Source organism: Balaenoptera physalus (genome assembly GCF_965194825.1).
Source record: "Balaenoptera physalus genome assembly, chromosome: 11".
NCBI classification, from domain to species: Eukaryota; Metazoa; Chordata; class Mammalia; order Artiodactyla; family Balaenopteridae; genus Balaenoptera; species Balaenoptera physalus.
In genome coordinates, this window is record NC_138896.1 from 36,625,759 (window position 1) to 36,653,245 (window position 27,487).

Below are 27,487 nucleotides of genomic sequence, written 5' to 3' on the forward strand. Positions count from 1 at the left end.
TTACATACACTCTCTATAAAATAATCTCATCAAATATTTTTATGGTACAGTTCCTTAGTGTTCCAAGTTGAGTATATCTATAAACATTTGTTTACAAACATATAAAATCATAGAACGACAAGAATTTGGAGCTGGACTGGATGTTAGAAATCATTTAATCTTTCCCAGAGAAAAGGGATTTCAGGAATCCCAAGACCAGAAAATGCCCATGAACTCTTCTTACTGTAGCACTTTACTGCCTGGTGATACTACTCTTCTGCAAGGTTTAGAATTGGATTTGCAAAATATCAGAATCAAGGTTACACCTGCTAGTATGGTCAGTCTACACCTGTTTATTCAGACTTTTGGATGACAGGGGTAGAGTATATATCAAAAGAAGTGAGGCATCCTTCCAATGAGAAAGTAGAATGTGATTTTTTGTGAGTGTTTAAGATGCAGGCAGGACATCATTTATTTCCCCAAGCGATATTAATTTAAAGTTTAAGGATTACTACTTCAAGTTACACACCACATGGGTACTAAGAGCAGGAAGAAATTGCTAAACCATATGCTTATAAATGCCATCTCTTTCCTCAAGAGAAAGATCATTTATATTTTGCAATTAAAGAGCAGAATGTCTTTTTTCCCATAAAGTTCTTTCAGTCAGGAAATATGGGGGGGTGGAGAGGGTTTCCCAGGGGAGACTTATACAACATTCAAGGACTCTTTCGCGTCTCCACCTGATGGAACTTTGCCTTTTGTCTATTTCCTGATTAAGCTCTGGAGAGTGAACTTTAATTCTAAAAAATATAGTAAGCTCTTGTTAAAGAAAAGTTTGTAAACAGTTCTGCTGGAAGTGAGCTTTAAGTAAAGAAATTGATGTTTAGGTCAGCTTGGTTTTTTGAATAAGGCAATTATAGCATTACAACATTGTGAACTGCATACGGTATTCTCACTTTATTGATGGACATTGTTTACTATTTTGGTTAGAACAAATGGACGTGGGTTTCTTATAGCATAGTAAATAGTCAATAACCCTGAGAATTTTAGTACTGTGGCTTTAGTCTTTTTTTTTTTTTTTTCCCAGATGCATTTGAATCCAGGAGAGTTAACCAACCACAAAAAAAAGTGTAGTTTCTGTACCACCATCCCTGGTAAATAAATTCATAGGAAGTCTCAGAACCCTCAACTAATAATTGTATATGGTATCATGAATGGTACCATTTCCTCTCTCAGAGTAAGTCCCTGCTCCCCCTGCCTTCCTACCCTTCTCTTTCCTCTTACCTTGAAGGAGCAGCTTGAATAAAAAGATTACCCTTGCCCTATCCTGTGAATGTCAGCAAGTTTAGACTCTGGGACTGTCAACAGGAGCAAATCTCAGAGCACTTTGTTTGCATCTGAGAAAATCTCCTATAAATTTAGAAAAAGTCATACTGAAAATCTCGTAAGGTGAAGATCTTTAGTTGGGATGTATCAGATAGACTGTCCTAGTAGGCCATGCTACCCAGGTTATCAGATATTCATTACTTTTTGCCTGTCTTAGTGTAATGAATTTTTTGTCCTTGACTTCAAGTTGTTAATTAATTTTTAACTATGGACGTAATATATAGTCCTTCTGCTTACCATTCTGTCTTAGTCACTACATCAGGTACTACTGGATGTGGCAAATTAAAACACTTGCTGTCTCATACAAAAACTAATTTAATTTGTAATTTTAGTGGCCAAAGTTATTGAAATATTTGTGTATAGTTTTATTACAATAAAACATTCTTGTTATAAAAATTTTAAACATTACAGAAATATGTAGTACACTATGTAAAATTTTTCCCACAGCCCTAATCCATTGGGTTAACCCTTGTTAACAATTTGGTGTTTGCTTTCTATGTATTTAACAAAATAAGATTTTATTATAACATTGTTTTGCAGCTTGCCTTTTTGCATGTAAATACATATATTTAAATTTTTTTCAATGTCAATAAGGTATTCAACTTTATTCTTTTAAAATCATTGTATAATATTCCATTGTAGAGGCTTACCATTATTTGTTTATCCAATTCCCATTAAATGGACCTTTAAGTTTTTTCAATTTTTTACTGTTACAGAAAGTGCTGAAGTTGACATTCTTGTGTATTTATTTTTGTGCTCTTGTATGAATATCCAGCTTACTTTTTTCAGAATGGCCAGCCAACATTTTTTATTAAAAAAATTCATATTTTCTCCCACTGAATTGAAATGCTACATTTAAATATATTATACTGAATTCTTGTGTATACTTGGGTTTATTTCTGGACTAATATGTATTTCAGTGATATATCTCTCTAATATGACATTGTTTTAATTGTTCTAATTTATGATTTGCTTTCTCATCCAATAAACTGGCCTCTTCTCATTGTTCTTTTTTTTTTAGAATATATATGAAATCACATATTTATTCTTTCAGATGAACTTCTTTACCCCAGTTTACTTTAAAAACTCTGTTGTAATTCTCATCAGGATTACTTTTAATTCCTGTGTTAATTAGAACTGTGTCTCTCAGCTTTACAAACTTCTTGGTAAATATAAAATCCTCATTTTTCCTTCTCAGTGTTCTAATATGTGTGCCCATTTGTCAAATTACTGTTTTTAACTGTGTATCCCTACCAAGAATGTTTTGTTGAATTTTGCTTTCTGTTGCTAAAGCATTGTTTTTTGTTTTTGTTTTTTTAATGTTTATTTATTTATTTATTTGGCTGCACCGGGTCTTAGTTGTGGCATGCGGGATCTTCGTTGCCACATGCGGGATATTTAGTTGTGGCATGGGAACTTTTAGTTGTGGCATGTGGGATCTAGTTCCCTGACGAGGGATTGACCCCGGTCCCCCTGCATTGGGAGCACAGAGCCTTAGCCACTGGACCACCACGGAAGTTCCTAAAGCATTATTTTTGTTCACAATATAAAGTACAATAAAATACCAAATATGCTTTTTTCACATGGTGATTTAGAGATGATTGGTCTCTTTACAACATCTCCAAACAGTGTATGTCTCTTCATTTGTTTTTCTTAAGTCCCTCAGAAGAGTTTTATAACTTCCTTTACATGTTTTCTGAGTTTATTCCTAGGTATTGCTTATGTTTTGCAATTATAGATTGCAGGTCATTTCCCTCATATTTTCTAGCTGGTTGTTTTGGGCATGAAAGGATACTATATATTTTCATATACAGTTGACCCTTGAACAACTCAGTGGTTGGGGGGCCTACCCTCCGCACAGTTGAAAATTTGAATGTAAGAGTCGGCCTTCCGTGTCTGAGGTTCCTCTGTATCCGCATTTCCTCCGCATGTGAGGATCCACAGTTGTGGATCGTGTAATACTGTAGCATCTACTATTGAAAAAATCCGAGTGTGAGTGGACTCTGCAGTTCAAACCCATGTTCAAGGGTCAACTGTAATAATTTTATGTGGTCACCTTAGTGAACCTTCCTTATTTTCTCATATTTTTTCAGTTGATTCTCATGGATTTTTCATGTGGGCAATGAGATTATCAGCAAATAGTGATTATTTTGCCTGTTTGTTTCCTAAGCCATTTACCTTTAACTTGGTTTTCTTAATTGTATTGTCTTTTGTTCCTGAAAAATGTTAATAGTGATGAATAGACATCCTTATCTTATTTCTGAACTTTCTAGGGATGTTTCTACTGTTTTATTATTAACTAGATGCTTATATCTGTTGTAGTTAGGCTGTGTATGTGTGTATAAATTTTAGGAAGTATTCTTTTATTCCTATTCAATTAAAACTTTTAAAATAAAAGGAATTTTAGCTTTTATGAGCTAATTATATGATTTTTTTCTCCTTTAACCTTTTAATTTGATGATAGTTATTCTTCCTAATATTCAGATTTCTTTCTTGGAATTGACCAACTTTGTCATGAATCCTTCTGCTTAATTCTCTTTTCCAATATTATACACAGGCTTTTTTTTTTCATGTATACTGATTTTTGAGTGTGTGAATGTGGTCACATCTTCGTGTCAGGCTTATACTGGCTCCGTAGGAAGAAGCAAAAAACTTGTCATGTGCACAGGAATAGTTTAAATAACATTCTAATTATCTGATCCTTGAAGTTTTGAAGAAACCTATCCATGAAACTGTTTGGATTTGGCATATTCGGAGGTCAGGGGTTAGGAATACATTTAGGCAGGTGGGGTAGGTTATTTTCTTAGTATCTCTTTCTCCTATCCAAATCTAAGATTAAATAAGTGTATTGGATAGATTTTTAGGCTCCATGTCTTCAGTCTTATCTATATGAACAGCCCTCATTAAACACCCTGGGTATTGAGTCTCTAAAAAGCTTCCTGGTTGGCAACGTGCTTTCACAGCTTCCTGGGGGAATTTAGCACGTTCGATGTAACTCCATTGGGAGAGGAGTCTTGAAAGCTTGTGTCTGGTTTCTCCCAGACTTAGCCCCATGTGCTTTTTCATAACCTTTGCTGATCTTCCTTTGATGCTTTTGTGTAATAAATCACAGTCATGGGTCCAGACATTTGCTGAGTTACGAGAGTCCATTTTATATGACAGGACAAAACAGTGGTATTAAAAGGCAGTGGCAGAGTTTTAAGATATAACTTTAAAAAATGTACTATAACTTTGTCATTACAGGTATGGAAATAATCTCATGGAAGTTAGAACATTTGTCAAAGACCACATATATCTTTAGTAGCAGAATAATAAGTATGAAAGCATAAGAAACATGTCAGTAAACAGTTTTACTCCATGAGCGTTAATTTTTTTCTCAATTTTATTTATCAAATTAAACTTGGTGGTTTAAAATGTTAACTTTGATTATTATTAAAGTTATTAATTATTAATTAAAGTAATTAATTAAGTTTATTGATGTATAGTTTCTAAAACATGCTTTTTTTAAATGCAAGTGGATGGATGCAAACTATCACTTCATAGATAAGCTGGTCATTGGGCGAAAATATTTTCTGCATACAAGCTATAGCATTGGTAACTTTGTTAGCATCGTTTGCCTCTTTGCAGTAAGATTAGAAATGGAATCATATCCTAAATAAATTTTCTTAGCAGATATTTTGTATATTTATGCACCTGAGAAGGGATGTGAACCTAGAAGAGCAGAGTCTAAATCAGTGGCTATTTTGTAGGCTGCTCGTAAGAATGGCTTCAGAATAGAGATTCCACATTCCAGACCAATTAAATCAGAATTTCTGCTGGGTGGGGCTCAAGCATCTTTTTTACTTTTTTAAGCTCCCCATGTGATTCCAATGTGTGGCAAGCTCATTGAGAATCACTGGTCTAATTAAAATTATTTCTATATGCCCATACAGATTGTGTTTATTCCATACTAAGTGTCTGTTTTCTATACCCGGAAATATTTGTTTTATGTCTCCAGTTGGAAAAGCATAATTAGACTGTAAATTTAGCAAAATGAAATTGTATGTATTAAGAAGTTCAGATCTGGAGAACTTAAGATAGATATTTATATACATAGTATTAAAGTTTATTATGTATCAGTGGAAGAATTATAAATTTACCTTTGAGCTAGTTAACCAAAAATCTATCATTGTCCATCAAGAGTTATTAGTTAATCATTTGAGTCTCACTCATGACCTAGATAAAATTTTAAGATAATATGATACCAGAGAACATATTCAGTGGGTGTATGCATGGCGTCCTTTCAGCTAGGGAAAGCATCTGTTTTGTTTAGAGTCAGGCACTATCATTGAACTATTGGATAGTGATAATGAGAGTTCATGTTGAAGGAAAATGGGATTTTGAAATCAGGTACCAGTAGCTTTCAGAATTTCATGGCTGATACAAGAAATGACCATGCTCTTTTGAACATCGTTTGGATAACCCAGCCAGAAACCAAAACAAAAAGCAAAAGCAGTCTTATCCTTTGCGTAGAGTACAGTCAGTCCTTGATCATTTGTTAGAGCAGGGATGGCAAACTATAGCCTGAGGGTTAAATCCGGTCCTTTTCTGTAAATAGTTTTATTGGAACAAAGCCATGCTCATTAACTTACTTATTGTCTCTGGCTGCTTTTAGGCTCCCAATTACAGAGTTGAATGGTTGTGACGGAGGCTGTATAGCCTGTAAAGCCTAAAATATTTACTATCTGACCCTTTGCAGAAAGTTTGCCGACTTCTGTGTTAGACTGTTGTGTCAGATGTTAGATGATTGAATTTCACATGATCTGCTGACACTCCTAAATGGATCCTCTTAAGCTGAATTTGGTCTTTCACACGCAAGTGACTGGAGATGATTCAGTTTTTAGGGCTTTTGAATGCAGGTTGCAGTTGAAAGAGAAGGATTTGCCTTGAGAATGAGGGGAGTATGCTGCTAGCCCTCTGATGTTCCTACTGTAGGGAGCCAGGAGCTTGTTTACTTACCTGGGGTGGGTGTCTCCTTGCCTAACTCATCCTCCATGTTCCTCTACATCACGTTCCTTGCTGTTGCTTCCTCAGTTGGGGGTGGGCATGGAGTAACAAGTAACTGGGGAAACTGGACTGTGAGGATCTTCCACTGCAGTCTCGGGGGATAAAGACAATTTCTCACATACCTTGTTGATAACGGACCTGCATGTGGAAGTTTAAAGATTAGGAGTGGCTTAATCTTTAATCCTGGTAAAAATGGAGAGTTCAAGAAGGTGTGGAGGTCTTGGGAGATTGGGATTGACATATATACACTAATATGTATAAAATGGATAACTAGTAAGAACCTGCTGTATAAGAAAATAAATAAAATTCTAAAATTCAAAAAGAAAATGTGGAGGTCTAGTGGAGAGCGCATATCTGGCTCATTTCTTCTAGTTTCTGGTGCAACAGAGGGGTAGCTGGCTCACCTCTGAGTTGTCAGCCACATCTTCACTTCAGGCACCTGCACGCTAGTGAGGGCTCTCATCCACTTGCTGGGTTACTTACACCTGGAAAAGTACTACCTGCAAATACAGTAGAGATTTAAGAATATAAACATTTTTAGCTTTTGAAGAAAATAACTCCCTTTTCTAATATGCAAAGCTGTTAATCAAGTTTTAGCCCTTTGATTTTCAGTTATGTTTGTAGAAAGGCATTGCATACAAAAGCAAGGAAATGAGATTAAATATAATGATGTTCTGATAAACACAGGCTACCTGACTATCAGGGGTGTAAGTTTGGACTGGAAGTTACAGTCTTCAGAAAAATATTGGAGTTATTCTTTTTTTGAGGGAGGTTAGGATTCTTACTATAAGCTTCTATTAATACATGTCAAGTTATTTTTGTGACTTAAGATTATAATTTTGTATAAAATATTTAAGAGGGTTTCAGACCAAAACCTCTGTAATCATTTGAAATCTTACGATTTAGTTTATTCTGTTTGTGATTTAGGTCTAAATCTATGCCTGAACAAGTTTTCCACTGGGTCTAGTTAGTTATACCCACCTTAGTAAATATATCTGTGCTAAAAGAGGAGCTCTTCTGGTTGTTGATTTTCCTTTTCCTGAGATACTGAGAAATAAGGGACTTGTAGTTTGAACACAGTTTTCTAGATTGTGATGGCTCCAAGTGCTGTTAGTGTTTGAAGATCCTGACTTTTATTGTGATAAGGCAGTGAGAACAGTGGAGTTAATGGAAGTAGGCTGAATTGCTTCCCAGAATAGATGGGTTAATATAGATACCAATGATGATGAAATTGCTCTCTTTTGTGATTTTTTTAGAATATACATTTTTACTTATCTGTGTTTATGGTATGTGATTTTCGAAGTGTACTCCCCTCTCCTCACTAACTCTCATCCCTTCTTTATATAATAGATCAACGACTATCATCTGTTCTACAAGATGAGTAACAGCCACCCTCTTCGCCCCTTTACTGCAGTGGGGGAAATTGATCATGTGCACATTTTGTCTGAACATATTGGTGCCTTGTTGATTGGGGAAGAATATGGCGACGTCACATTTGTTGTGGAAAAGAAACGTTTTCCTGCCCACAGGGTAATTTTAGCAGCAAGGTGCCAATATTTTCGGTAAGTGTATATTACTTTTTGAAGATTGAAGTCACTTGTAGAAAACACTGGTATTTTCCACTCTGTGAAAAATATGTAACAAAACAACAATAAATTCTAGCAGTCATTCAATTCAACATCTATAAGAATTTAATCTTTGTCAACTTTTTGTTATGTTTTGAAAATCACCTTTTCCTTTCAGGAGTCATCTTAGAATCATAGGGTTAGGAGGCTTCTTAGGCTAGACTGTACCCAATCAACCATTTTTCAGGGTCTCAACAATATTTCTGCGGCTGAGTCTTTGTTGCCTTCACCCTCTCCTCACAGTTGATGGCTAATGGAACTTAAACTGATTTATTGGCGGATGGGCCTCTTGTTGTACGGGTAGACTGACCTCTGGACTCGCCAGTGAACACGTATACATCTTAGTTTCAGACTACTGAGGTCCAGGACCTGTAGGTAACCCAACAGATCTCTAAGACATGCAGTTTGACAACCCCAGAGTAAAGGAAACTTAAATATTTACTGAGACTAAGTTTCATAGTTATATTAGAGCTAAAACTAAACAACATATGTGTTTAATTAATGTAAAAATCATACTTGTATGTATACATAGCTATTGTTTGTTACTTAGACCCCTAATTTCCAGGGTTATAAATGTTAAACTGAGGTCTAATTACTCTACATTTTACCTAATCTTAGTTAAAAGGGAATCATCACTAAATTATTGACTGATAATGTATCCTTGACAGATCCATGGAGTCCATATCCAAAAAATCATGGATTTTCCTGTGAAACTTGATATCGAGAAATTGAGATGCTGAAGGCATGGATAAAATTTCAGTTATCTTCTAGTGAAAACTGCATTCTGATTTTTACAATCAGAATTAACCGAGACAGCAAAACCAACCTAGAGTCACACATATTGTAGTAAAGTGTGTTTCTTGGAAATATTTAGTGTTTAGCTATAACTCTTACAGTGCTTTATAAACATTTTTAGAATGTTTCATCTTGTAAATATAAAATGCCACTGTAAATACAGCCAGGAGCTTAGAAAAGAGAGGAGTCTATTAAGAGTTCTAGCTAACATGCTCCTATCAAGGCAAGGCAGCTGGCCTTGGTCTTGTCATTATTTGTTACCAGCCTCTGTCCTCTGCACACTTTTGTGCTTCTTTCCCTTTTCATTCTTCCATTCATTATATTAAAGTGTCTTGTAAAAGTCCACTCTTTATTAATTTAGAACTTTTCAGCCTTATGTTTAGTATTTGTTACTATTATATATCTTCCCTCTTTCAAAAATAATTTGAGACAACTGTAGGTGGGTATCTTTTAGGTGATCAGTATATTCTTAAAAGAAACTCAAGTACTTTTAGAAATTTGAAGATCGTATTGAATGAATGGAATATGCTCCCTTCATTTATTGATCTTGTTCTTGCTGTCTCTTTGTGGGTATTGAACCTTTATAATATCTGATGGCTCACCAGGCTAAACTCAGTCATTACCAACGCTATCTTAGACTGATTCTCATTGCTTACACTGTTCATGTGCGAAGGAAAGTTAACTGTCAGCAGTCAGGAGAGACCTTATGAGTGTGGTCATAGAGCCTATCAGTTCCCAGATAAGGACAAGCTAACTGTACCGGAGGGAACCTTCCACAAGTTGGGGGTTCATATTTAGGCTTCCTAGGGGTCCTCATCAAAACCACTTTTAAAACATCGAGACTCCAGGTAAGTACCATGGATCACACTGGAGTGGGAGTAGGTCTTGGCAAGATCTCCCCAGGAAGGTATCCTTTTAATCTAGTAATTTTAAGGTTGTGATTGGATGCTCTCTGGATTCATGGAAACCTTCACAGATGTTTTTAGGCAGACTATAACCCAGTGAGGAAGTATGTTCAGAATATTCATGAATCTTTTGCTGGGTAGTTGCAACTATTTCTGTGAGGCAAGCAAGAATGTCCTGTCTTGCTTGTCCAGGGGAGGGTGGGAGGAGTTCTAGGCAAGCATGGAGGGAAACTTTGAAATGCTAGTCCTGCTCTTGAGAATCTTAGGAGCACGGGAGTCTCTTTTTGTCCCCTTATTTTCTTGCTCTCACTTTTACACGTTTTCTTTCTCACTCATTACTCTTCCTTTTCTGTACTCCTCCCTAGTCCTCCTCTGGCCACCCTTTCTTTCCTGATGGATTGGAAACTTTAGTTGGTTCATATTATTTCTCCTAGAGTAATAGAGGTAGAAATGTAAATCTACTACCTGACTGGATTGTCTAGTTTTCATTATTTAGATGAGCAGATAAGCAATAATATGGGGATTTTTTTAAATCTGAAAAATACTGGAAGACAAAATAGAAAAGTCAAATTATCCATAATCCCATCATGAATTTCATTTTTAATTTATAAGCTGACAGATGAAGACCCTTCCCTTCCAGCCATCTAATCCTATTCCCTAGAGACAACCACTGTTAACAGTTTAATATGTATTTCCCCTCAATATAAATAGATATATCTATATATACCTGTGTGCATACAGATGTAAGTATGTGTTATACACTCTTTTCCATGTGACACATAGGGATCTGCAACCTGACTTACCAACTATATCCTGGACATCTTTCCAAGACAGTATATTTTGATCTCCCTTGATCTTTCTAATGGCTGCATAGAATGTGTATATCATAGAATATATATAGAATGTGTATATCATAGTTTTTCAACCATGTGCCTCTTGATGGACATTTAAGATTTTTTCCATTGTTTCAATATATCTTCTTATACATTTATCTTTATCTTGCTCTATTATCTTATACATTTATCTTTATCCTAAAAGTGAGATTACTGAGTTGAAGGGTATGCATATTTTAGATTTGAATAGATACTACTTAAATTCCTTTCCAAAAAGGGATACCCATTTATACTCTCAAAGCAGTGCATGAGAAAACCTGTTTTTCCATTGTTTTTGCAGTGCTGAATATTAACAGGTTTTTAATTTCTGCCAGCCTGACAGGGAGAATGGCACCTGATTGTGTGTAATTGTTTTCATCTGATTATCTTTTCCTCTGGAGCTTTACTTTTTAAACTACTTTCTTGACCTTTAACAGGTTTATATTGATTTCACTGTTCCTCTCAAAAGAGCACTTTCATCTTTCTAATTAATGAATGTCTATTATGTATCTTGAGCTCTCAGGATTATTCGTTAGTTCAGTTGTTTATAGAATTAATTCAAAATAGTTTTTAAATTATTTGTCTTTCTTTAGAGAACTATTTTAAGTTATTACTATGCATTTCTTCACCTGAATCTTTGTGTCATTAAACACATGTATGTTTTTTATAATGTTGATAACCTTTATTTCATAATTTTGTAGCAGATGCTATTTGAAGTTTTTCTCATGCGTTTCTTCTCTGATGTGCAGAGCATTACTATATGGTGGAATGCGAGAATCTCAGCCTGAAGCTGAAATTCCTCTCCAAGACACCACTGCAGAAGCATTCACAATGCTACTTAAATACATCTATACTGGGCGGGCGACGCTGACAGATGAGAAGGAGGAGGTGCTGCTGGACTTTTTGAGCCTGGCTCATAAATATGGATTTCCAGAGCTGGAGGATTCTACCTCTGAGTACCTCTGCACCATACTTAACATTCAGAATGTCTGTATGACTTTTGATGTTGCCAGTCTCTACTCCCTTCCCAAGTTAACTTCCATGTGCTGCATGTTTATGGACAGAAATGCTCAGGAGGTGCTCTCAAGCGAAGGCTTCCTTTCCCTTTCTAAGGTGTGTCATTGTCTACAAGTAATTTACAGGCATGCACTGTTTTATTTATATCTGTAAGTTAGAAATATGGCAGTGGACTAAGAATAAAAAAATAAAAACCATTAGTGTGGAAGAGGTTGTCTAGCCACCTGCCTCTGGCTACTGAGACTCTAGATCATATAAGAGAGAGGCAGATTGCTGCTGTTTTCTTTTAAGATTCTTCAGGTAAGTTCTATGTGCAAAAGAGACTGTGCTGCTGGTGGTTGTTTTCAATGTGATGGCGTCAAATAGGCTCCTTTGTGGTGTTGCATACTGTTTTTTGGTTTTGTATTTCTCTGACAGAGTATTACTAATAATTCCTTATTATGAGGGGGAAAATTCATAAAGGAGATCTGATTTTTCATTGGACGTCTTTAAGTCCTTGTCGGTTTTTTTTTCTGGCCCAGAACTCACTATTGTACAATGTTTTATACCATATAACAGCTAGAATAAAACTATTTTTCCCAAATCTTCCTCTCAACCCTGGTGATTGTCTTTCCTTTCCCTTCCTGTGTTCCTCCTAGGACCTGACTTCTTCAAATGAGAAAACCTATTTGAAAAGCTACAAGTCTTGATTTGAGTGTAACTGTGATTTTTATTGTCCTAGTTAATTTTCAAAGGCAAGGATCTTGTAGGGTCGCACAGTGTTGCTGGCAGTCAGTTTAGAAATCTGAGAACCAAAAGTGCCGTGGTGCAGTAATACTGTGGAACAAAAGGCTTGAATTTTAAACGCTAGATGCATCTTACTGGCTCATAAATGCTAACTCTGCTGAAGAACCTGTATGGAATGGCAGCGTCTCACACTGCTGTTTTTCTTCTTATTTTATTAAAGATGGGTGCAAATGTGCTGGAAAGACTAGGTACAAGATGCCTACGGCTATTCACACAACCATAATGGGCAAGAGAGTACATGGCACAAAGAATAAGGAAAGAAGATGGTCAAGAAGAGTTAATTGCTTAAATATAAGTGATACTTGCAGTTTAGTAAAGTTTTACTGATTGATCATGCACATGGTTGAGCTCCATAATAACTGGAATTTTTCCTTTTTATCCTTTTCAGACAGCACTTTTAAACATCGTATTAAGAGATTCATTTGCAGCTCCCGAAAAAGATATTTTCCTAGCCTTGTTAAACTGGTGTAAGCATAATTCAAAGGAGAATCATGCTGAAATCATGCAGGCTGTCCGTTTGCCTCTGATGAGCCTCACTGAACTTCTGAATGTCGTGAGGCCTTCGGGACTGTTGTCTCCTGATGCCATTCTGGATGCTATTAAAGTTCGATCAGAGAGCCGGGACATGGACCTCAATTATAGAGGCATGCTCAGTAAGTACCTGTTTATTAGGCTAATCTCACCAAGAAGTTTTGTTTGCATCCTGTGACAGGCTCAGCTACAAAACTCTAGCTACAAAACTGTAGTTCAGGTAAACATGGTATGTGTCAATCTGAGAACACAGAGCTCTGCTTCCTGTGGAATGCCTTTCCCACTCCTTCTCCTGCTAATTCCTCCTGAGATTGCTTAGCCTCTGTAGACCACAAAATACGTATTTCTTGCCATTCCTGGACAAATTTCTCCAGCCGCTCCCTAGAATGTCAAAAGTTAGATACTTTCTCATGTTAAGACCTTTCCTCCTTTCCTCTTTTCCTGCATCGAATCAGCATTGAGTACATGCTATATACTTATTATTATTTTAGGTGCCATGAACACGGAGATTCTAAATAACAATAATAATGGGTAACACTTGCATAGCATTTACAATACTTCTATGGTATTTTTCTTATTAATAAAAATAATAGCAATGAACGCTTATGAAGTGCTTATATATATCAGTAACAGTCCTACATGATGATTTAATTCTCACAATAACCCTTTGAGATAAAAACCCATTATTTTTTTCCTATTTATTTTAAGTGAAGATAATGCACTTCTTTTTTTTGAATTTTATTTTATTTATTTTTTTATACAGCAGGTTCTTATTAGTTATCCTTTATACGTATTAGTGCGTATATGTCAATCCCAATCTCCCAATTCATCACACACACACCCCCGCCTGCCACTTTCCCCTCTTGGTGTCCATACGTTTTTTCTCTACATCTGTGTCTCTATTTCTGCCCTGCAAACCGGTCATCTGTACCATTTTTCTAGGTTCCACATATATGCGTTAATATACGATTTTTGTTTTTCTCTTTATGACTTACTTCACTCTATATGACAGTCTCTAGATCCATACACGTCTCTACAAATGACCCAATTTCGTTACTTTTTATGGCTGAGTAATACTCCATTGTATACATGGACCACATCTTCTTTATCCATTCGTCTGTCAATGGGCATTTAGGTTGCTTCCATGACCTGGCTATTGTAAATAGTGCTGCAAGGAACATTGGGGTGGATGTGTCTTTTTGAATTATGGTATTCTCTGGGTATATGCCCAGTAGTGGGATTGCTGGGTCATATGGTAATTCTATTTTTAGTTTTTTTAAGGAACCTCCATAGTGTCCTCCATAGTGGCTGTATTAATTTACGTTCCCACCAACAGTGCAAGAGGGTTCCCTTTTCTCCACACCCTCTCCAGCATTTATTGTTTGTAGATTTTTTGATGATGGCCATTCTGACTGGTGTGAGGTGATATCTTATTGTAGTTTTGATTTCCATTTCTCTAATGATTAATGATGTTGAGCATTCTTTCATGTGTTTGTTGGCAATCTGTTTATCTTCTTTGGAGAAATGTCTGTTTAGGTCTTCTGCCCATTTTTGGATTGGGTTGTTTGTTTTTTTGATACTGAGTTGCATGAGCTGCTTGTAAATTTTGGAGATGAATCCTTTGTCAGTTGCTTCATTTGCAAATATTTTCTCCCATTCTGAGGGTTGTCGTTTGGTCTTGTTTATGGTTTCCTTTGCTGTGCAAAAGCTTTTAAGTTTCATTAGGTCCCATTTGTTTATTTTTGTTTTTATTTCCATTTCTCTAGGAGGTGGGTCAAAAAGACTCTTGCTGTGATTTATGTCATAGAGTGTTCTGCCTATGTTTTCCTCTAAGAGTTTTATAGTTTCTGGCCTTACATTTAGGTCTTTAATCCATTTTGAGTATATTTTTGTGTATGGTGTTAGGGAGTGTTCTAATTTCATACTTTTACATGTACCTGTCTAGTTCTCCCAGCACCACTTATTGAAGAGGCTCTCTTTTCTCCACTGTATATTCTTGCCTCCTGTATCAACGATAAGGTGACCATATGTGTGTGGGTTTATCTCTGGGCTTTCTATCCTGTTCCATTGATCTATATTTCTGTTTTTTGCCAGTACCATACTGTCTTCATTACTGTAGCTTTGTAGTATAGTCTGAAGTGAGGGAGTCTGATTCCTCCAGCTCAATTTTTTTCCCTCAAGACTGCTTTGGCTATTCGGGGTCTTTTGTGTCTCCATACAAATTGTGAAATTTTTTTTTCTAGTTCTGTGAAAAATGCCAGTGGTAGTTTGATAGGGATTGCATTGAATCTATAGATTGCTTTGGGTAGTAGAGTCATTTTCACAATGTTGATTCTTCCAATCCAAGAACATGGTATATCTCTCTATCTATGTATCATCTTTAATTTCTTTCATCAGTGTCTTATAATTTTCTGCATATGGGTCTTTTGTCTCCTTAGGTAGGTTTATTCCTAGATATTTTATTCTTTTTGTTGCGATGGTAAATGGGTGTGTTTTCTTAATTTCACTTTCAGATTTTTCATCATTAATGTATGGGAATGCTAGAGATTTCTGTGCTTTAATTTTGTATCTTGCTACTTTACCAAATGCATTGATTAGCTCTAGTAGTTTTCTGGTAGCATCTTTAGGATTCTCTGTGTATAGTATCATGTCATCTGCAAAGAGTGACAGCTTTACTTCTTTTCTGATTTGGATTCCTTTTATTTCTTTTTCTTCTCTGATTGCTGTGGCTAAAACTTCCAAAACTATGTTGAATAATAGTGGTGAGAGTGAGCAACCCTGTCTTGTTCTTGATCTTAGTGGAAATGGTTTCAGTTTTTCCCCATTGAGAATGATGTTGGCTGTGGGTTTGTCATACATGGCCTTTATTATGTTGAGAAAAGTTCCTTCTGTGCCTACTTTCTACAGGGTTTTTATCATAAATGGGTGTTGAATTTTGTGGCAAGCTTTCTCTGCATCTATTGAGATGATCATATGGTTTTTCTCCTTCAATTTGTTAACATGGTGTATCACATTGACTGATTTGCCTATATTGAAGAATCCTTGCATTCTTGGGATAAACCCCACTTGATTATGGTGTATGATCCTTTAGTGTGCTGTTGGATCTGTTTGCTAGTATTTTGTTGAGGATTTTTGCATCTATGTTCATCAGTGATATCGGCCTGTAGTTTTCTTTCTTTGTGACATCTTTGTCTGGTGTTGGTATCAGAGTGATGGTGGCCTCATTGAATGAGTTTGGGAGTGTTCCTCCCTCTGCTATATTTTGGAAGAGTTTGAGAAGGATAGGTGTTAGCTCTTCTCTAAATGTTTGATAGAATTCACCTGTGAAGCCATGTGGTCCTGGGCTTTTTTGTTTGTTGGAAGATTTTTAATCACAATTTCAATTTCAGTGCTTGTGATTGGTCTGTCTAATTTTCTATTTCTTCCTGGTTCAGTCTTGGAAGGTTGTGCATTTCTAAGAATTTTTCCATTTCTTCCAGGTTGTCCGTTTTACTGGCATAGAGTTGCTTGTAGTAATCTCTCATGATCCTTTGTATTCTGCAGTGTCACTTGTTACTTCTCCTTTTTCATTTCTAATTCTGTTGATTTGAGTCTTCTCCCTTTTTTTCTTGATGAGTCTGGCTAATGGTTTATCAATTTTTTTTATGTTCTCAAAGAACCAGCTTTTAGTTTTATTGATCTTTGCTATCGTTTCCTTCATTTCTTTTTCATTTATTTCTGATCTGATCTTTATGATTTCTTTCCTTCTGCTAACTTTGGGGTTTTTTTGTTCTCCTTTCTCTAATTGCTTTAGGTGTAAGGTTAGGTTGTTTATTTGAGATGTTTCTTGTTTCTTAAGGTAGGATTGTATTGCTATAAACTTCCCTGTTAGAATTGCTTTTGCTGCATCCCATAGGTTTTGGGTCGTCGTGTTTTCATTGCCATTTGTTTCTAGGTATTTTTTGATTTTCTGTTTGATTTCTTCAGTGATCTCTTGGTTATTAAGTAGTGTTTTGTAAGTAGTGTAAGTAGCCTCCATGTGCTTGTATTTTTTTTTTTTTCAAAGCATATAAATATTTTAATGACTTTTGAGAGGTAGACAAACAGTCCTCCAAAAAATACAATAGGTTTACAAGCCTATTAGTATGAATAGCATATGACATATATTTAAAAAAAATAAATCAATATGTGTTACTATCAAGTATAAAGCAGAATGTAATAAACTGCCCATGAGCAGTTCAAATTAGCAAGACTTAAGGAGCAACACAGGACAGGCAAAAGGCTTAGAGGGGGCTGCTGTGTCTTGACTGAGGAGGCTCTGAAGGTAAGAATACCTCACATGTGCTTGTATTTTTAAAAATTTTTTCCTGTAATTGATATCTAGTCTCGTAGTGTTGTGGTCAGAAAAGATACTTGATACGATTTCAATTTTCTTAAATTTACCAAAGCTTAATTTGTGACCCAAGATATGATCTGTCCTGGAGAATGTTCCATGAGCACTTGAGAGGAATGTGTATTCTGTTGTTTTTGGATGGAATGTCCTATAAATATGAATTAAGTCCATCTTGTTTAATGTATCATTTAAAGCTTGTGTTTCTTGATTTATTTTCATTTTGGATGATCTGTCCATTGGTGAAAGTGGGGTGTTAAAGTCCCCTACTATGATTGTGTTACTGTCGATTTCCCCTTTTATGGTTGTTAGTATTTGCCTTATGTATTGAGGTGCTCGTCTGTTGAGTGCATAAATATTTACAATTGTTATTATCTTCTTCTTGGATCGATCCCTTGATCATTATGTAGTGTCCTTCTTTGTGTCTTGTAATAGTCTTTATTTTAAAGTCTATTTTGTCTGATATGAGAATTTCTACTCCAGCTTTCTTTTGATTTCCATTTGCATGGAATATGTTTTTCTATCCCCTCACTTTCAGTCTGTGTGTCCCTAGGTCTGAAGTGGGTCTCTTGTAGACAGCATATATATGGGTCTTGTTTTTGTATCCATTCAGCCAGTCTGTGTCTTTTGGTTGGAGCATTTAATCCATTTACATTTAAAGTAATTATCGATATATAGGTTCCTATTCCCATTTTCTTAATTGTTTTTGGTTTGTTATTGTAGGTCTTTTCCTTCTCTTGTGTTTCCTGCCTAGAGAAGTTCCTTTAGCATTTGTTGTAAAGCTGGTTTGGTGGTGCTGAATTCTCTTAGCTTTTGCTTGTGTGTAAAGTTTTTAATTTCTCCATCAAAGCTGAATGAGATCCTTGCTGGGTAGAGTAATCTTGGTTGTAGGTTTTTCTCCTTTGTCACTTTAAATATGTCCTGCCACTCCTTCTGGCTTGCAGAGTTACTGCTGAAAGATCAGCTGTCAACTTTATGAGGATTCCCTTGTGTGTTATTTGTTGTTTTTCCCTTGCTGCTTTTAATATGTTTTCTTTATATTTAATTTTTGATAGTTTGCTTAATATGTGTCTTGGTGTGTTTCTCCTTGGATTTATCCTGTATTGGACTCTCTGTGCTTCCTGGACTTGATTAACTATTTCTTTTCCCATATTAGGGAAGTTTTCAACCATGATCTCTTCAAATATTTTCTCAGTCCCTTTCTTTTTCTCTTCTTCTCCTGGGACCCCTACAATTCGAATGTTGGTGAGTTTAATGTTGTCCCAGAGGTCTCTGAGACTGTCCTCAGTTCTTTTCATTCTTTTTTCTTTATTCTGCTCTGCAGTAGTTATTTCCACTCTTTTATCTTCCAGGTCACTTATCCGCTCTTCTGCCTCAGTTATTCTGCTATTGATTCCTTCTAGTGAATTTTTCATTTCATTTATTGTGTTGTTCATCATTGTTTGTTTGTTCTTTAGTTCTTCTAGGTCCTTGTTAAACATTTCTTGTATTTTCTCCATTCCATTTCCAAGATTTTGGATCATCTTTACTATCATTATCCTGAATTCTTTTTCAGGTAGACTGCCTATTTCTTCTTCATTTGTTTGGTCTGGTGGGTTTTTACCTTGCTTCTTCATCTGCTGTGTGTTTTTTTGTCTTCTCATTTTGCTTATCTTACTGTGTTTGGGGTCTCCTTTTCGCAGTCTGCAGGTTCTTGGTTCCCGTTGTTTTTGGTGTCTGTCCGCAGTGGCTAAGGTTGCTTCAGTGGGCTGTGTAGGCTTCCAGGTGGAGGGGACCAGTGACTGTGTTCAGGTGGATGAGGCTGGATCTTGTCTTTCTGGTGGGCAGGTACACATGTGGTGGTGTGTTTTGGGGTGTCTATGGCTTATTATGATTTTAGGCCGCCTCTGCTTATGGATGGGGTTGTGTAAATACAATACAATATAGTAAATACAGTGTGTTGACTATCTGATGTGTGAATTGGAGTAAAGGTAGTAGAGAAACAGTATCATAGCTAGAGGGAACAGGTCGGGAGAGGTTGAGGAAGAGATTAGAGATGCTAGAGAGTGATACTGGTTGAGGGTCAGCCTTCCATAAAGGGTAGGAGGATAGAGAGGGGAGAAGTAACAAGATGAGTAATATAGTTTTAGCCTTTGTAAATCTTAATTGTTGGATCCTTTCTTATATAAGCTCCTTTTTTCCCCTTCTTGCCCTAGTTTTGATTCAAGGTGTTGATAGGGCCTCAGGACTGGTTTAGTTATAAGTATAGGTTTGGGACATTGCTGCAGAACTGAGGAGATGCTTTGGACATTTCATGTAGTTACTGGTAGCTTGGAATTGATCAGCTGGTCAGTATAGGTGTCAGACCTGGGTTACTATAGACCCATGAAATTACCATGAAAGGGAGTAATCAACCAGTTGAGGAGCCTTCAGTTCTGGAATGATATGCTGCTCATAACTGTTAAATTCTTCATTTTGGAATAATTTAGTGGAAGCTCAAGGAGGAGATTATACAAATGCTTGGGAATCTTTTATGTAACTTATAAACTCAAGAAATGATTAAGTAGCAGACTGTGTTTCTTCTTTTTTAATTATATGAATAGTAAAACTAATAATAGAAGTAACTAAGGAAGCATATCACTTTCCTCTCAGACCCTAAAAAATATTTATTCAGACATTCATGTCATTTTTAAAAAATGAGATTTCTTCACTGTTAGGGGAAAATTTCAGAACTGTTCCTTAGCTGATAGTCTGGAAGGATAGTTCTGCTTATTTTGAAATTATTGATGAGATTTGTCTGTTTCCTTGTTCTTCCCTGGGTATAGGTTCTGAATCTTTGGGGACTTTTCATGACATTGAGAGGTTCTATCTTGGGACTAGGGAATTAGTATCTAGGGGCATAAATACTAAATTTTTTTTTTTTTTTTTAGTTCATTAATATTGGTTACTAGAAGGTTTAATTCTTACAGTTGCATATCCTGAGGCTTTTTACCAAATTACAGTGATTTCCACCTCTTTTAAAAAAAAAAAGAGGATCCAAAGGATGTTTTTAACTTTCCAGTGGTGGTTAGTCTTTTTGAGAATGTGGTTTATATATATACAAAACTACGTCTATTGATGAGCATTTGTCTGTATGCCTGGGGAAAGGAAATTAACTTTTTAATCAATTTCTTTCTTAGGATATTTGATCTACTTGTACTCAGCCGATTCCTTAATGTTTAGTTTTGTTTTAGCTGTGGAGATATTTCTGCCTTGAAAGTTAGTGCTTCATCTATTCCGGCTGAGTTATACTTTGTTTTGTGTATCTCAGGTTTTAGACTTTGCGAAAGAGAACAGTAATTTCTTGTTTCTTCATGTTTATAACAGGTAGCACATCACAACTTCCATCCTCAAGATTTTTTATTGGCTAAAAGTCAATCTGTTGCTAGGCCTGCTAAGTTATATTATTGGTTTATATGTGAGTGTGTCTGTGTGTTTAAATCTGTGCTGTAGGTACATGGTACCACGAACCTATTCCCATAGTTTCCAGTAACTAGACTGAGCAGGCTTGCCACTGTGATAGTATCATTTTTGCTTTTCTTGCCTACACTCCTACTTAGACTGAGCTTCTTGAAGACTGTAATTATGTCTTTTCCCCTGTGTTTTCCTAGCACTTAGCACAGTGCCTGAATCTAGACTTTTCAAAATAAATGAATGACTGAATGAATCTATTCCTTGCTTCTAAACTAGAATTTAAAATTTGGGGACTTCCCTGGTGGCGCAGTGGTTAGAATCTGCCTGCCAATGCAGGGGACACGGGTTCAAGCCCTGGTCCAGGAAGATCCCACATGCTATGGAGCAACTAAGCCTGTGCGCCACAACTACTGAGCCTGGCTCTAGAGCCCGGGAGCCACAACTGCTGAAGCCCACGTGCCACAACTACTGAAGCCCATACACCTAGAGCCCGTGCTCCGCAACAAGAGAAGCCACCGCAATGAGAAGCCTGTGCGCCACAGCGAAGAGTAGCCCCTGCTTGCCGCGACTAGAGAAAGCCTGCGCGCAGCAGTGAAGACCCAATGCAACCATAAATAAATAAATAAATAAATTAATTAATTAATTAATTAATTTGTCTCATCTATCACATAAAGACAGTAATAGCAATGAACCTTTAATACTTTGAAAACTCTTTGACTCTCATAGTATTCTGTCTTCCCAATTGTAGTTTTTAGTATCTTTTAGTATCTTCATCTGTAAACTAGGGGGTTCACAAGTCATCTCTACTGAGGATTCACAAATCACAAATTTAAAGCTTTTCTTGGCTTGCTTATAAAGTGCTTCATCTCTAGATTGGAGGCACGAGGAGGGCGAGGCCTCTCTCTGTCTGGTTCACTGAGAGATATCCAGTGCCTCACAGGGTACCTGGTACAGAATGGGTCTTCAGTAAATGTTTTTTGACTAATTGAATTCTTATAGAGTACTTTGTAGACTTTAGTTTTTTATTATTTAATTTTTTATTTGGTTGCACTGGGTGTTAGTTGCGGCTCACCGACTCCTTAGTTGCAGCAGGTGGACTCCTTAGTTGTGACATGCATGTGGGATCTAGTTACCTGACAAGGGATCGAACCTGTGCCCCCTGCATTGGGAGCGCAGAGTCTTAACCACTGTGCCACCAGGGAAGTCCCATAGTACTTTAGCATATACTATTTATAGTGTAATTTTTACAGTAACCCCATGGGTGGGTTGGGTAAAATATTATTCTTTTTAGATGAGAAAACAGATTCATAGAGACTAAGTGGCCTCATCTGGGATAATAAGTGGTAGAGTCTGAGTCTCAAACTTAGGTTTTCTCATTTTAAGTCCAACTTTCTAAAAAAAAGCTGTAATAGACTGTTTTTTTCCTTTGGGTCCTAAGTAACCTTAGAGGGAAGGGACTAGTAAGAGGGCAAAGTATGGTCTTCCCATCAGAAACCCTTCATGAAGGTAGTAGCAGGGCAGGGCCTCTGGAAACAGATTGCCTGTGTTCTGATAGCACCCCAGCTCCTTGCTGGCTGTATGGCCTTGGGCAACAAAGTCCATTTAACCTTTCTCTGCCCCCACTTCCCCATCTGTGAAATGGATATAATAGTAGTCCTACACTCAAAGGATTATTATAAGGAGAAAGTCAAAGGAATTAATAAAGTTTGTTAAATAAATGAAAAATAAATATGAAGAATATGTGTGATTTTCATGAGCTAATAGAATGTAGAATGTTATAAACTGAGCACTTAAGCCTCTGGTGGTAAGAAGTTGATCATGACTAGGTTTTGTTTTCATTTGTTTTGGTTTCTCAGTTGCCTTAGTCTTTTGCAGGTTAATTAAACTCACTCCAACCCCCACTTTTCAGCTTCATTTTTAAATCATCTTTCCCTGTCTTCATTTGAAAAAAAAGTTTTTAAACCCACATTTGCCAAGAAATCTGTGATGATGAATTACTTACTCCTTTTCCCTAAGAGCCTAATTATAGCTCATACTTTCCCCTATTCAAATCACACAGCCAAGATGTACATATTCTGTGAGAATTCAGCATTTATTTACAGTCTGTAAACTTGCTTAGTTTTATGTGTGCTTTTCATACATATTTTGTAATAATACTGGCAATCTTTATTTTAGAGCTTACTCTGTGCTTTGCAAAGATCATCTCATTTAATCCTTAAACAAAAACACCTGGGAGATAGATGTTGCCCTATTGAGAAATTGAAGTTCAGAGAAAGTGACTTCCCCAAATTGATACATCTGGTCAAAGGTGGCGCCATTATTTAAACTCTGACTTTGAAGCTCAGGCTCTTAACATCTACTTTATGCTGCCTCTTGTCTCTCCATGGAGAGTGTCAGTTTTCAAATGTTAGTACCTGGAAGACAGGTTCTAGATCTGTGAAGCAAAATTTGCATAGAGGACTTCAGAGTCCCAGGAACAATTGACTCTTAGTACATCTAGTGTTGGAGAGGGGAGGGGGGTTAATTATAATCATAGTATTAATTTTGATGACAGACTGAATTTTTATTTTTAAAAATATTCAAGTGAAGTAAAAATATATCTTCTTTTAAACATATTCTTGGTTTTTAACTAATTGATTCAGCACGTCCTTGTATGACCAGCAGCTCTGCTGTATCGGGGTCTTTCTCTTTCTCTTTTATAAGATGTCTGACCTGTTTGCTTTGCTTTTATACTTCGTGCTCAGTCCAGATGGCAGGTACAGGGCATTTTACATGCTATTTTTGTCCAGTAGGTATTAAATTAAAGCTACTAATAGAATTAACTCAGTAGAGCTGATTTGTTTGTCCTAGAACATGTTTTTTCTGGTATTTACAACTTTTTCTTAGTAATCTTAGTCCCAGGTACTTTGTGGCTGTGATGATGTCATTAAATTTCAGCTGTGGTGGTATCTTAATCCTCACAGACACTCCATATCTCCTCTTTCTCGTCAAATTAAATGCATATACTAGCATCAACTAAAATGCAAGAATTTTATCTTTTTTCCCAAAATATGGAAAATTTCATAAGTAACCATTAACCTTGCTTTTTCTATTTTTAACTGTAGTACCAGAAGAAAACATTGCAACTATGAAATATGGCGCCCAGGTGGTAAAAGGGGAGCTGAAGTCTGCCTTATTAGATGGTGACACTCAAAATTATGATTTGGATCATGGATTTTCTAGGCACCCAATTGATGATGACTGCCGTTCTGGCATCGAGATTAAGCTAGGTCAGCCATCCATTATCAATCATATACGGATACTCCTGTGGGACCGAGATAGCCGGTGAGTCATTAGCATGACTTGGAGAGAAACTGACATGTTTGATTGAGATGGCCTAACTTTGTGGTCATCTGCTTTGGTTTAAGAGATTTGCTGGTTTATATCTTTGTCATCACTTTGCTGTTTCTCTTGAAGTTTAGTTTTGGGGGAAGAATTAAAGGGTGCATTTCTTTAAAAAATAACATTTTTTGCTTTTTTCTGCTTATAAAAGTAATGAATATGTGTTTATTGTGGAAAACAGAAAATGTAGAAAAGCACAAAGAAGAAAATAAATATTGCTAGTAATCTCACTGCCTATTATTAATTTTTATATTTGTCTAACCAGTATTTTTTAAAATTAATTAATTAATTTTATTTTTGGCTGTGTTGGGTCTTCGTTGCTGGGCGCAGGCTTTCTCTAATTGTGGCTTGCGGGGGCTACCCTTCATTGCGGTGCGTGGGCTTCTCGTTGTGGTGGCTTCTCTTGTTGTGGAGCATGGGCTCTAGCTGTGTGGGCTTCAGTAGTTGTGGCACGCGGGCTCAGTAGTTGTGGCTTGCGGGCTCTAGAGCGCAGGCTCAGTAGTTGTGGTGCATGGGCTTGGTTGCTCTGCGGCATGTGGGATCTTCCCAGGCCAGGGCTTGAACCCCTGCCCTGTGCATTGGCAGGCGGATTATTACCCATTGCGCCACCAGGGAAGTCCCTAACCAGTATTTTTTTGTTATGCATAGTCACACACACACCAGAAACCTGTAAAACCACATAGTTATACAAAATAAAGGTTAGATGTACAAAAAGTAACTTCACTTTTTAATTAATACATTGTGAATATTCTACTCTTTTAAAAATATTCCTGTAAAGTGTTCCTTTTTAAAAAATTTTTTTGAAATACAGTTTATTTATAATGTGTTTAAGTTCTGCTGTACATATATATACACAAATATGTTTTACATATATATTCTCTTTCATATTTTCCATTATGGTTTATTACATGATATTGAATATAGTTCCCTGTGCTATATAGTAGGGCCTTGTTGTTTATCCATGTAAAATGTTACTTTTAATAGTTGTTTGGTATTCCACTATATGGGTTACCATTGTTTATTTACTTGATTCCTTACTTTTGGATATTATGATAACTTTTAAAATATACTTTATACTGTGGACAAAGAAAAAATTGTCTTTAGTGTGGATAAATTCATTATCAAAACAAAAGAAATATGTGAATAAAACTTGATGGGCTCCAGCCTAGGAACCCACCAGTTTCACAGTGGCTTCAAGATTCTGCCTTCCTTTCTAGCCACTCTGATGTTTTCACCCACTGACTTCAGCCATGGCAGAAGTGCCAGAGCAGTAGGGTGACCAAGAACTGAACAGTCTCCCTCATTGCTGCTCATCATTAACCTAAACCTGTACACCCAGTCTCTGGTGTACAGTCTCCTAGGCCCTGCTCATGCCTCTTTGAGTCTGGGCATGAAGGGCTTGATAGTAAGGGTGATGAGACCCTGCAGATCTTGCTGGTTAGTTCATTTCTCTCGTTAGCACCACTGACCACTACCCTGGCCTTTCAGGCCATTTGAGCCAAGTGTGAGGGAAGCTTTATGAAGTGAGAGTCAACATTCCCCATGTGCGTGGGTATTGGAGGTTATCTCCAGGTTATCTCATTCTTTTTAATTAAGAATATGTTTCCTGATATGTATCGTTGGATATAATATGATGTTTAGTTGGCAAAATGGAGCAAATTTCACGTATTATTTACAGGAGTCTCTGATTAATAATAGTAGTAGGCACTGTTCTAAAAGCTTTACATATATTCACTCGTTTAGTTAATAATGAAATTAGTATAAAAATAATAAAGAAAAGGTTAGTACATTTGAAACTGAAAGTAGTTATCATCATTTCCAGGATGTTAAATATTTACAGGCCACTTTGTTTTATTTTTTTATTTTTATTTTTTTTAAGTTAATTTATTTTATTTATTTATTTTTGGCTGCGTTGGGTCTTCGTTGCTGCATGCGGGCTTTCTCTAGTTGTGGCGAGCGGGGACTACTCTTCGTTGCAGTGCGCCGGCTTCTCATTGTGGTGGCTTGTCTTGTTGCGGAGCATGGGCTCTAGGCACGTGGGCTTTCGTAGTTGTGGCTACGGAACCTGTGTTGAATCCGTGTCCCCTACGTTGGCAGGCGGATTCTTAACCACTGTGCCACCAGGGAAGCCCCAGTTTGTTTTAGTATGTGCGTTTCATTCATGGGGGACTTAACTTTACCATGTACTAGTTCCTTTCTTACGGAAGTTATAATTCTAAGCAAAGGTGAAAAATTCAGAATCTTAAGCCAAAAAGATTCTCACATGTGTTGTAAAATTATATCCTGCATTGCTGATAACCCAGAGAGGTCCAATAAAAGGTTATAACCAGTTTGAGACTGAGCAATAAAATGAATGGGAGTGAGGGGACAGCAGAAAATGAGGGGATGACACAAAATAAGCTGACCTTTTCTGGTCACAACTGTTGGTTGCAGGCTGACATTTATGGTCACCTAAATCTTCTGAGATTGTTCCTGTTGATATTACAGTAATAACTGCATCTCAAATTTAAATTTGGCTTATGACAGGGGAATATAGATTTGTTCAGTATGGGACCAGCATGTAATGGTCCAGGGTAGCTGACCAGGGGAGGATGATAGGCTGTTTTCATTACTGCTAGATTATTAGCTGCCAAATTTTAAGTTGTACCGAAAAGGAATACATATTATCTCTTCACCCATGTCATTTATTTTTCTGCAGGCTGTATCTGTGTGTGGGATGGTAGGAAACTGGGAGGAAGCAGGAGATAAGCTGGCCTCTGTGAGGAACCATTCTGAGTTGGCTTTCCTCCTGAGAGAGGAGGGCTGGGCGCCCAGGGCAGTGAAGGTAGAGGGAGAAGGCACACCTCTCTGTTTTCTGTCCTCTCTCTGTCATGGCTTTATTAATCTGTTAATACGGTATATGCAAGGCATCCTGGTCCTGTTATGTCTTATATGCCTGATATGTGCCAAGCACCGTGCTAGACCCCAGATATATGCAGATAAATATGGCATGGTCCGTGTTCTTAAGCAGCTTGAGATCTAATAAGGCAGACAGACATGCAAAGAGATAATTTCAATACATTGTGGCGAATGCTATGTTAAGGGGATCTATACACATTTCGTCATCATCAGAATTTGGTCGTTATGCAGAAAATGTAATTCATGAATAGTGTATTTTTTGTAACTTTTAACATTTTATTAAAATATAACTTCGGGGGGCTTCCCTGGTGGTGCACTGGTTAAGAATCTGCCTGCCAATGCAGGGGACACGGGTTCGTGCCCTGGTCTGGGAAGATCCTACATTCTGCGGAGCAACTAAGCCCGTGTCACAACTACTGAGCCTGCGCTCTAGAGCCCGTGAGCCACAGCTACTGAAGCCCGCGC

At 36.9% G+C, this 27,487-nt stretch overlaps 1 protein-coding gene across 4 annotated transcripts in view; it reads left to right on the forward strand.

Annotated features, from left to right (window-relative positions):
- BTBD9 (BTB domain containing 9) overlaps window positions 1-27,487 on the forward strand; it is a 401,355-nt gene that overhangs the window by 27,003 nt on the left and 346,865 nt on the right. For 2 of the 4 annotated variants that reach the window (XR_014250710.1, XM_082412537.1), the window contains exons 2-6: window positions 1,067-1,216; window positions 7,762-7,973; window positions 11,358-11,721; window positions 12,800-13,064; window positions 23,848-24,067. Coding sequence is in view for 3 of the 4 variants with exons in the window: in XM_082412537.1 (XP_082268663.1) it covers window positions 1,190-1,216; window positions 7,762-7,973; window positions 11,358-11,721; window positions 12,800-13,064; window positions 23,848-24,067 (1,088 nt within the window). In the remaining variant the exon portion in view is untranslated. The remainder of the gene's footprint in view (window positions 1-1,066; window positions 1,217-7,761; window positions 7,974-11,357; window positions 11,722-12,799; window positions 13,065-23,847; window positions 24,068-27,487) is intronic. The other 2 variants (XM_082412539.1, XM_082412538.1) reach the window with 1 other exon arrangement.